The following is a 12297-nucleotide window of genomic DNA, read 5'->3' on the forward strand; positions in this document are numbered from 1 at the left end:
ACATCAGCATAGCCACCAGGTAAATCTGCTGGTTTATTCTAAAAGGACTTTCTTCAGACAGTGGCACAGATGATGAGTGATTGTCCAATTCTGAAGCTATCAGAACTGAACGGATTTAGCAATGTCATAAACACCTCTCGAGGGAGTCACCTGGTGTTGAGAACTCACTTTACATGCCGTGTTTCAAAATCAGTTCTAATGGATTTACATTAGATTCAAACGCACTTTAGAGCTATTATTTCTCCCTTTCAACCTTTTCACACACTACTGCAATGTACTACAGCATATTTTATAATCACTTGTTTGCAGGCCTGTGGGAAAGTAAACAAAACTTCAAAGGGTTATTATTTAAGGACTCTGTATTATGGCCATAGGCCTGACTGTTTTTCTTCCTCACCACCCCTTGGGCCCAAAGCACATAATCATCCAGTAATTGAACTGAAATGTCCAAATGGCTAGATCCCCTGAAGGACATAGGTAGTTAGCAGCGAAGAAAGTAAGGGACATTTTAAAAAATCCGCATGGCACTTTCCTGCACTACTTAGAAACACCATGCAAATGTAACTGACCTGGACCTGATAGGTTTTTACAGAGAACAGAAAAGTGCATGGATATTTCTGGAGTTGTAGCTAAGGTAAAGATTAAATGTCAAACTGTGCTGTATTTGGAAGCAAAGATCTTACATTTAAATTACTTTCAGAAGAACTGAGAAGAAACAGAAATATACATATGTACACAGAAGTATATCTAACATAATAGTATCACTAATACCATGTGAAAGCAAACCCCTCTAGGTCCTCATATTTAATAGCCCCTCCAAAAAGTGTAATGGATAGCAGATCCCAGGCTTTCATACACTGTAACTGTCAAAGCACTCAGGAGATAGAGAAGTGAAGGCTCTGACAGCTCTCTTTTACATTCTAAATGACATCTGCATTCAACGGAACAGAAATAAAGATTAAGGGAAACACCTGATATGATAGCACTCAGCTTACCTCAAAATGCAATATTTAAAAAGTACAGAGAAACATAGGTCTGCCTCCTTGTACTGTAAGTAAAAACTGGTGTCAAAGCCTCTGAGGTCCTCACCACTGCCAGAAAGGCAGCACCGTATTATCCAACAGACTGCAGGGGCAGGAGCCAAAGCCTCTCACTATGAAACTGTTGAAATCAAAAGGTGCTTCACCAGAGAAGGGAGGGAGGAGACAGCCTTTGAGTGCACACAGAAAATGGCTACAGGTACAGTCATACAGCACAAGGAAATTAACTTGGCCAAAAGCTTTGCAGCCTCTCTTGTGCCCCAGTGAGGAGCAGAATGCCCCTCGCTGCTCTGACTCTGTACCTTTTGCAGTGCGTACCTGCTGCAAATCTCTTCTAAGAGGTTACCAGCATTACGGCTTCCAGCGAGACACGTCAGCACACAGATCACGAGAGATGATTTCAAATAGATTTTCACTGGTTGATTATATAAACGATGCCTCTTACAGCTGGAATAACACCTCAAAGGCAATATAATGACGACATGACAATGTATGTAAATCAAGAACTGCATGTGGGTTTATTTTACACTTGAGAAAACAGTGGATTTAATTGTGTGAACCAAAATGTACTGTACAATATTAATGATAAAACATCAAAATGTATAATTCATAGTGCATTGCTTGCTTTATTTTTATTTATTTATTTTTTTTGTCAGATAGTTCCTTTAAGTACATGCATCTGGAAAGATGCAGGTGCCAGTAAAATTCCTCTATTTATATCAAGCTGCAGGAACTAAATTTTATTCAAAAAGTGTGGTTTTACATTATATACACAGAAATCGAATATAAAATGACAATATAAAAAGTTAAAAGAGAAAGCATACAGCCAGAAGGTACAAAGAAAGTTGAACAGTTTAAAATGGTACGATATGTAACATGTATTTTTTTAAGCTGATGCTGGCAATTTACAAGGAACAGAATCCAACATTTGCCCCATTTTTTTTTGTTTTCATTTACCAATGCAGCACACTATAGAAAGGTCAGCTTGTACCAAAGCTTAACATTTGTAAATAACTATAAACTGCAGTATTTTACAGGAAAAAAAAACTAAAAGAAAGAAAAGAGCATTTTTACATTTGTTTTAAATAACAGCTTGCATACTTTTTTTTTTTTTTTTGCCAAAAAGTGGCAATTCTCAGCATCCAGAGGATTTGGGCATAGTGGCAACTTGGTTTGCTTTTTTTTAATTATTATTTAACTTATACAGTTGTGGCTTCCTAACCCCTTGAGTACTACACAGCTCTCCTTCTTCCAAGGACTGCATGCACAATATCTTCACAAACCAGTTCTGCATTAAAAAAAAAAAAAAAGGAAGCTCATTCATTAAAAAAAAAAAGTCCTGCTTCCGACACAGCTTTTATTTTAATGAAATGCCTTTAAGCCTTTTGTTTTATTTTGTTTTTCCTTATTTACTTATTTAGTCACTGGGAAAGGCACAGAAATGCTATTACAGTTCTCAGAGGGTTAAAACTTGACACTACCAGGTTCTGTGACCTTTATTGTCATGGCAACTTTGTAATTTTAGGATGTCTCTTTATCATTGTTCTTTGTGTCTTTCTTTACGGCTAAATTAATGTCTCTCAATAGTGTCTCCCACTATATTCTACAAAAGATAGCTTAACATCAAGGACAGATGTTGAAAATAAAGGTCAGACTTTGACTCACAAAAAAATAAAAACAGAAACAAAAAAATAACCATGCACAGATCAGACAAAGAGCATATAAATATAACTACAAAATAAGTGTAAGAAAAACCAAGGTCCAGATAGGCAGTTCAGCAACAAAAGTAAGACTGATTTCAGAGGCTCAGGTCAGGCCTAGTGCAGTACTATGAAGAAGTTTAGTGCAATGTTCCTGCGGTCACTTGCATACCTGGCTGCTTACCTGGACGCTACTGTTTTTCTAACTCAGTTACATAGATCAGATGGTCCTCTGGGGACTTGCCGTGTGTTTTACTAAGGTGCAGTTTGACTGCATGCTTGCTTGCAAAAGTTCGGTTACAGAGCTTACATTGGAATGTGGAGCCTAAGTCCTCCTCAGCAATTCCAAGTGAGCCCAAAGTCTTGTTTGCGAGGACTTTTGAAACATTCTGCTGTTCTTGAATCTGATTAAGTGGCAACTTTGACAGATCCTTCAAACTAAACCCTAGGTGTGTCTCTAAGTGACTTATGTATGTAGAAGCAGTCCTGAACTGAGAGGCACAATCATTGCAAAAGAAAACAGGATGTCCTGTGTCCAAGTTCTTTAAAAATTTAGTTCCACCTGTCCTCCTTAGCTGATACTTCACATTGGCCAGCCAGTGGCTAATTGTGGTCATGGAAAGACCAGTAAACTTAGAGATGTGTACCCGCTCTTGTGGACCTAGGTCCGACATAATGTATTTGCCTTCTGGGGTCTCCCTCAAGCTGGAAGCAAACTGGGCTTGAAGGATCAGAAGATGCTGAGGGTTCCAGTTGGACTGCCTGCCCTTCCTCTTGTGTACTGGTGACAGTTCATCCAGAGCTTCCTCAAAACTGCTCCCGTCAGCATCAGACTTCTCTGACACGGTAGAGGGAGTTGAAGACTTGGGTGTCAAACGGCCCGTGAGGTTCTTCACCATATCGGAAATATCCAGCAGGGCACTCTCCCTCAGTGGGGATGAAGCAGAGTCAGCCACGCTGGAAACAAGAGGCTTGTTTTTGGACTTAGTTAAATCAATAGGTTGATCGCTGTTCTCATAGTAATACCGGTCAATAGCATCAGCCTGCTTGACTGGAGTGGTTGGGTAAATGGGTTTGTCCAACATGCTGTTACTAATTTTGTACAGCATGGCCAAAGGGTCCAGAGAGGGGCTTACCGGCTTAGAAATTTTGCCTAAGTGGGTATTCATAATGGACTGTAAAGCGCTCAATGGATTAATGAAGGATGGCTCAGGTGAATGATCTGTGATAATTCCTAAATTGTTACAGCCATTTGCAACCTTTGTTTTAAGTGGCTCTGTACCATTTGGCGTATGTGCTTCTGCTGGACTATCCTTTTTGACCTTCTGAACTTCTGACTCAGAGCTCTTCTTTGGCTGCTGTTTGTTATTTATTTCTTCTGCTTTTGGGAAATCCTTGTTTTCTTTAGCAGCAGGTGACATGGGTTTAATGGGAGAACTCTTCTCCTTCTCCAAAGGCTTCTCTTCCTTCTTCACGTTGATTTTACCTGTAACTTTCTCCACTAGTTCCTCCATAGCAGATACATTGCTCTTGTGAGGTGGGGGTGTGAGATTGCCTGGGGAATGGATGAGTGCGTTGTGTTCTGACGACAGTGATTTCACACTGCTAGCGTAGGACGGCTGCATTTGAACGCTCTGCACCGCAGGCTGAAGGGGTTTGACTGTTCCTGGGAGCTGGTAAGCTGCATGAATACTGGGATATCCTCCCCAGGAAGGGGCTCCGTTCTGGGCTTTGCTGATGGCTGTTGTCACTGTGTTCTCCAGGGATTTCAATATGTCTATTCCGCCTTTAGGACTATCATCTAGGTCCTCCTCTCTGAGGTATTGATACAAAGTTGTTGGCTCAAATTTCTCTGTAGAGTCCTCACTCTCTTCTTTAATCTTTTTCTCTGTTTCGGTGACCACCAGCTTTTCTTTCTCTAGGTCTTTCTTTTCCTCCGAGTTTGTGGAGCCTGCTGGGGAATCGGGCTGCTTTTTAATGTTGGAGGCTGGTAGCCTTGTGTGGGTGGTGGGTGGAAGAGGTATAGACTGTATTTTCTCCTCCACCACTGGGTCCAACACCAGCTGTTTGCCTTTTTTGGAAGCAGAATTGGTCACCTTCAAGAAATGACCGGTGACCATCATGTGAGCAGTGAGCTGCTGCAAAGTATCATGGGAACTGCCACATTCCATGCATTTCAGTATTTGGGCTTTGCGTGCCTCAAACTGCCAAGTGTAGCTAGCACCATTTTGATAGCCATAGCGGTTGTTCGGAGTCACGTAGGGGTTGGCAGTTTTCTGATCCTTTGCAGACTCACCCAGTGAAGCTTCTGCCGTGATCCCTATTGGCTCAGGTGAACAAGGCGAAGCCAAGTCCTGAAGTGCTCGCTTTTTGGTAGAAGGGACCAATTTGGTGATGGCTGGTACTGGCTCCTTCAGAGGCACTTTCTGGTAATGCTTTGTTTTTATCATATGGACGCTGAGGTCTTGCAAAGACTCAAACGAATGCCCACAGTACATGCACTTCAGCACTTTCTGGGCATCCTCTTTGCCTTCCATTTCCATAAGCGATCGTTTCCTAGGCTTTGACCACCGCTTGGTCTTATCAGCTTCTTTATCTCTGTTGTCATCACGGTAATGTCCAGTTTCATTCATGTGCACTGTTAGCTCCACCAGCGTGTCATAGGCTGCACTGCAGTCTTTGCATCGGAACTTGCTGGCACCAGTGAACACAGACCCATAGAGTTTATTGTTTTGCCGGTAAAGCTGTACTGTGCTGAAGAGACTCGGCTCTGGGAGAAGTCCATACGATGAGGTCTGCTGCAGAGTTTTAGCTAGCGCAGCTTGGTGCCAGTCGTAACCTGACCCACCACTGTTACTATTACTGTTACTAGTACTACTGGTGGTTGTACTGGTACTAGTGTTGGTACTGGTAGCACAAGTACTCTGGGAATTGGTATTGGTGTCAGTACTGGTGGTGTTTTCATTCTGGCTGATTCCATTGTTGCTGGTGGTTGGGTTAGATTTCTTTAAGTCCAAAGCTAAACTGGACCAGCAAGTCTCTGAAAGCAAATTTGCATACACAGCTTTTATTTGTGCCAAGCTGTCCTGTGGATAGGAAACATTGTCTGTGCACTGAGGATCCTCTTTCTCTTCTTTAGAGGAAGTGCTTTTGAAATGGGCCAGCTGATCGCTGTTTTCACTAAACGGCGAACCGTAGCCTGCATCCTGATTAGTTGCAGTGCTGACTGGGGAGTTCTGGTAGCTTTGAGCCTCTTTGATCTCTGCTTCTTCATTGCACAAATACTCGTTCTCCTGGATGTCCAGAGACAGCCCATCATCTTCCACGCTGTCTTCATCTATTTCTGCTGCTTTCAATTCTTCCTCAGGAACATATGCTAAAATACAGGAGGGGAGATGGGGGGAAACAAGACAAAGTTATCGAACACACACATTTTACATGGCTCTCTTCTGCACTAAAAACAGTAACCACGAAGACAAATTTTGAAGATACATCCAAAACCGAAACTCACCATCACTCACACACTCCTCCTATAAATCCACATACTCTGTCATGGTTACAGTTTGATATCAGTGATACTGAAGAATAAACTTTGACTTCAGTGGTAAAATATGCGCCAAGACCACAGTAAATACCATAGTATCAAAACTAAAATCAAACAAAGAGCCTACTAAACTAGTTTCTATCAACTTAAAAAATGGCCTGGTACTGAGCTGTGTTTACTGCACTACATATGTATGTGTAACACGTTGCAGCTGACCTGCATCCCTCAGACCATGACGCTCAGAATCACTGACTTGACCAACTCTACCTTGTCAGTTCTGTCTTTTCTTGCAAACTGGCTTTAGCTACAGCTCCAGGGGCCATTTCTGTGTCACTGATACCTGACTCTAATGAAGCCATACAGGGCAAGAGTGTCAGGTCAGCTGTTCCCAGGGTCTCCTGGTGGCTGGCTGTACTGTGTCCATCTGAGAGCAGAACAGCTTTCATTTTTGAAAGGTGAAAAGAGAAGCAAGACTGATTGATTTCTGAAATGGGTAGGATATAGTTTGCCTCCTGTTATGATCTGATGTGGGTCCTGCATTTACCATTTTGAAAAAGGCAGTCAGAAATGAAAGGTAAATGCTAGAGATTAATTTCTTAAAGCAACAAACAAAAACCTTGAGATTTCCTTTGCAGCTTGATTATTGGCTTATGGAAAATATGAAACTTTGCTATTGCATTGCTACCTGTGAAACTATATGATCTCACCAAACTATGTGTTTATCTATATCAAACTATTTGTTAAACCAGCAAATATGATATTCATGAGCAGATGGCCATTACATCAAAACACATTTACTCCAAGCGCTCAATTCACAGAAGTGACTTACATGTACCTAAGTGATAAATGCACACTTTCATTGCAAAGCAAAAAACATAGTTGTACACATTTCCCTCCAGTTTTGTAAAAGAAGCTTAAAAAAATCACAATGCTAATGGAATGTAGATCATTTATAAGAATGTCAAGGTAGAAAACATGGATTATGAACAATTTTCAGTAACTGAATAAAAAAGTGCCTCCTTGTCAGGCGAACTCTGCAGCAAGTGATGCTGAAATGTGTCCTATGTCCTTCCATGGTACGATGCTGAAAGAAAGCCAGAAAAGAGGCACTTCTGCTCCTATGCGGGATGAAGAAAATATGTATTATCCTGTTAACAAAGCTGAGGTCTTCTTCAACTGGGGGGAGCAAAAGTACAAGTCGAGCTTCTTTTTGTACACAGTTGCTAATATATTCTGAAATGTCTTTTCTGAAAAATAAAAAGAATCTTCTTTCATTGCAATATGAATACTCTTTGAAACATCTCTTTCTTTTTCTTTTTCTTTTTTTTTTCTTTTTTTTTTTTTTTGGTAGAAAATAACAATATTACGGTCAGTACTGCATTATGTATTCACCTTTGCAATTCAGTCTTAATGCAGCCCCTAACTGCTTCAGCCTGATCTTTTAAGATGAAGTAGGAAAATACTCCATCTAGTACTGGGGTTGTGCTGAACCTTAAGATGCCCATTGCATTTTTCATCTGTCCCCTAAGTGTCAATTTTTTCAGAAGATAATTTTACTGTTTAGTTTTCAAAAAAGTTCTAATCAGAGACCAATTCCTTACAGATAAATCAGCCTCAAGTGTTTTCTAATATGTTTAAAAGAACAAGTGAGTACCAAGCACAATAAATAAAAGTCAGAAATAATCCTGGGGTCAAAGGCCAGGAAGATGCCAGAAAAGCATTGTAAAACCAGATGAAAATATTCTCCAAGAGGTGTTTTGTCCATAAAATGAAGAATAGAATGCAGAAGCAGTAAGAGAATTGCGAAGGCAGTCAGCCTCCCTGTCCTGCAGCAATGCTGCTGTTGAAACACTCTGCAGATATTTGAGCATGGTAGGACCGCCGCAGTTCTGAGCTCTAGGTATGCACATGGAATTCATTCCCACAGTTACAGTCTAGGATCTCTTAGCTCTCTCATTCAACACACCTGTTTCCAGTAATTTCTAATGGCAAAAGACAATACATTTTTAAGTTTCAGAAAAGTGAGGAACAGTTAAAGAAGAGTATGGTTTCTGATTTAGAAATTTCTTTTAAATAGAAAAAAAACCTCAGAGACCTAAAATGTGCAACAACGGGCAGTTACCATCTGGCATTCTTATTAAAAAAACAAAACCAAAACAAGTACAAGCTAAAAACTGAGAGGACACACATTTTGAGCTTTTATGAACAGGAATCTTTTCACTAACCACAGTGCAACTATGCCACTTTTCTCTAATATTCACATCCCAATATTTTTAATTACTAGGTGCAAAAAACTGTTGTAAGATGCTGGATGTTCCTCTAGTTGATACAGTTGAGATAAGGATCTGTGTGAATTATTTGCTTATATCTCTTTACTTAATTCTAAATTGCAGAAATAAATATTTTTATAATTGCTACATATAACCATCTAAATATCTGCTTAAGTAGAAACTCTACATGATCCACTGCCAGGCCTTTCATTTTCCTTTATTTACTTATGATGGCATTTTCTCTATTCTCATACTTTTGCACTGTATCATAAAAATAAAAAGGAGTTAAACCACACAAGAAACATTAAAATTACATGTAAGGTCCATGTTAAACTGCCAAAGCAAAGAAACTGAGTGTTAGGGTGAAATATCCATCTTTTACTTACTTTTCCTACTCTTTGGTTTTGCTGAGACTAGTACACGATTGAGTTCACTCCCTTATCCACACATACTGCATTATAAGGGTTAAAAATGTACAATTGTCCAGAACTGTGATTTTCTACAAATTCAGAATTTAAGCCAGTTCTAAAAAACCCCTGAATTTGTATGATGTGCACACCCACATGTCTGTACATGTATCTAAAGTCACAAAGAAAAAATGCTTCTTAACAAAAAGGAGAGTAATTTATCTGTAATGTTTAATTTCTATCAGTGCAATCAAAAAATATTCTCTTTAACTCCTCTGGTTATCATAGGATACAGACAATACCTGCTCATTCATGACTACTAATGCTTATGAGATGAATAGCAGCACACTCAACATATGGTATTTTGCAAGGTCAGTGCAATTCTCTAACTAAAAAGGTTTCTGTAAGAGCTAACACAGAAGCAAACAAAAGGAAGAATGTTAATTCTTAAAAACATGTATGTTTTACTAAAATTCTCACAGAAATTTGACAAATAAATAAAATTCAGTATTTTAAACACAGCAAAAATGTTCCTATTACAATTACTTGCAGAGACAAGTAATATATTGTACCTTAAATAAAAGCATGAGATGTTCCGATTCTAAATTATAAAATGTAGATCAACAGACAGATTTCAGACAACATATCTTTCTGTGACCAAGCAACTCCTAGCAATCTTCTCCGGACATTCCTGTATCTGCAAAGACACTGCTGGTTTACACATGTCCCAAAAGCACACAAAAATATCAAGTGCAGATATAAGCCATGATCCTCCTCAACAATAACTATATTCAAAGTAGATAAAATTACAGAACATAGCATCAGCTTTCCTCTTCCTTCTCATTTGTATCTGGACAGACTGAGGCAAATGCAAGGTGTAAAAGGGGGGAAAAAAACCTTCAAATTCCAGACAACTAAAAATTAGGGGGAGCATTTTGTATTTCTTTTCTTCCTATTAAGTATTGCTATTATTTTTTTGCCTATAAAATGTGCCTTCTGGATGCCAATGCTTCCCCATAGATATACTGTCATCTTTGAGCAGTGTTAAAAGCTGTGCATTCTAATCTAAGTGGACATGAGACGCTATATATTGTACGTGTGAGTAGCACAGCACATTGTGTTTGCTTCAGTGAGAATATTTACACTATAAATACACATCCATTGTTTGAAAAAGCAGACAGAGATCTGAAATGTAAGGATGTGGTTAAAAATACAAATATTCCCACATAAAACCTTTCCACAACCTTGGAACGGTGCTTTTGAAGGAATCTGTCTCTACGGAGGTATTCTTTTCCATTCAGAAAGGGATTCAACATTGAATAAATTATTTTGAAAAGGACCAAAAGTAATGATTGTATTTGGTTTTAATAGTGTACGAAATTAAATGCAGAAAGCTCTTCAAGACCCAATTTTAAATCCTCCAAATAAATAAATTTATTCCGAAGAAACACCTAAGCAGTGAAGGTCACAGTTCAGTAAAGGAATTGAATACTGAAATAATTTTCACTGAAATACGTATTTCATAGTTTCATGAATAGGGACAGGTTTAGGTCTAAAATTCTTCACTAAGTCAGAGCCTACTCTGTGACTAAACAATAGTGGGACAATGTGAGTGCTCACCATTCTTCAACAGATGTATTGCCACAGCTTCTAATATTTACCCAGCCAACAGGAGACAGCAGCTGCAGAAGTTTTCACAGCCCACACTGTCACCTTGCACAAACTGCACTCCAGGCTGGGGGTGATTTCCACTGAACTCAAGAACACATTTCATATCTTAGGAAAAAAAAAGGTACGGATAGAAAAGACAATCTATAGCCACACATCTCCCTCATTACAGAAAAACAAGAGGGAGATGGAAAAACCCAAACCATTTACAGACATGTTTCCAGAATACAGTCATGAGAGTTTTACAGAAGAATACAAAATCTCACATTGTGAGAGGTTAACATGCCTGCTGGAAGATTTGTGAATCTTCTGTATTAGTATATACAAATGTTCATACAAAATTCTGGCACAGATGCTACAAATCTGTGTGCATGTGTGTGTGTCTGTATTACGATGCCACTATGGTGGAAAAAAATGGCTTAGATATGACAATGGCTGAGGAACAGCACAGACTATGAGACAACCAGATAACCTTACTACAGAGGTTTGTGTCTTTCATTTCTAATTGCAGCAAAATGGGGGGCAAAATACTAGAACTGCCTACCCTGTAATTCTAATGCAATGGGTCTGAAAAGTAGATAAGGTACTGTAACAAGAACAACCTCTGTGCTTCTAGCAGGTTGAATGATAACCCTTAAAGGCATCCCATTAAAAGCCAACAAAAAGATTCTTCACCTCTTTCTCTTCTCTTCTCTCCTCTATCCCCTTAAAATGAATGCTGCAAATTATTAACCAACGCTGGCAATTGGAGAACGAAGCAGCTTGCATGTGGGTATATTTTCACAGTGATTCTAATCTGAGAAATTTACTTGCTCTTCCCCTTCTATCTGATAAACTATACATTCAAGCGTTCTCATTAGTGTTCGGATCACCAAAGAGAGCTAGAGATGAATCAGTCCATCCACCCCTCCTCTCCCTGCTCTGTCGAGATTATTTCATTGAAATGTTCATTTTCATCCCTGCTGGCAACATTAGAATGGAAGTATTTAACCTGTTTCCATTACTTATACAAATTACCATTATGGGGTAGGACAGATGTTAGAATCATGCCACATAACTGACTTCCATACATTCTTTACAGGGAGGATAAGAAGAAGGAAAGCTGTTAGATCATATTATCCAGTCTCAATAATGTTCTCTCTCCTCCCAGATTCATTAACTTCCAACATCAACGTTTCCCTTTCTTTCTGTGTGAAAATGCTCCGTCTCCTTGAGCTCATTTAATTTGGAGCAGGAAATCTTTGTCAGAAATAATTTTTTGATCAGGTGCTCTAACTAAGGGGCGAAGGGGGGCTGGGGAAAGAATAAAGAAAAGGGGGGGAAAAACCCAACACCTTGTCGAAAATGTTATTTCTCTAACATGGATGATGAAAGAGAAGTCAGTTAAGATGCTGGTACTCAAAGATGGCTGTCACTTCAGATAGGGGATGGCACGACTCACCTAGACAGGTGACGCTTTGGTGGAGAAAAGGCTTGCTGCATTATTGAGAGCACCAAAGATCAGGATGACAAAGACTGTAGGCCCAGGGTGCCTGGGGCTCCTAGAGAAGTGACTTCAGCAGGCACATGGATTTCAGCCTCCATTTGCATCACTAACTAACAGTGAAGTACAAAACAAAAGTTCGGTGATTAAAAGGCAAGCATGCGGTTACAGAAAGCAAACACCCA

The 12297-nt window shown here is 39.5% G+C and overlaps 1 protein-coding gene across 1 annotated transcript in view; it reads right to left on the reverse strand.

Moving 5' to 3' along the window:
• Positions 1-2407: 2407 nt before the first annotated feature.
• Positions 2408-12297, reverse strand: part of TSHZ1 (teashirt zinc finger homeobox 1) — a 57014-nt gene continuing 47124 nt past the window's right edge. Inside the window, exon 3 of the mRNA XM_032120636.1 lies at positions 2408-6116. Within this exon, the coding sequence (XP_031976527.1) occupies positions 2932-6116 (3185 nt within the window). The 3' untranslated portion in view covers positions 2408-2931. The remainder of the gene's footprint in view (positions 6117-12297) is intronic.

Source organism: Corvus moneduloides, chromosome 1, assembly GCF_009650955.1.
Source record: "Corvus moneduloides isolate bCorMon1 chromosome 1, bCorMon1.pri, whole genome shotgun sequence".
NCBI classification, from domain to species: Eukaryota; Metazoa; Chordata; class Aves; order Passeriformes; family Corvidae; genus Corvus; species Corvus moneduloides.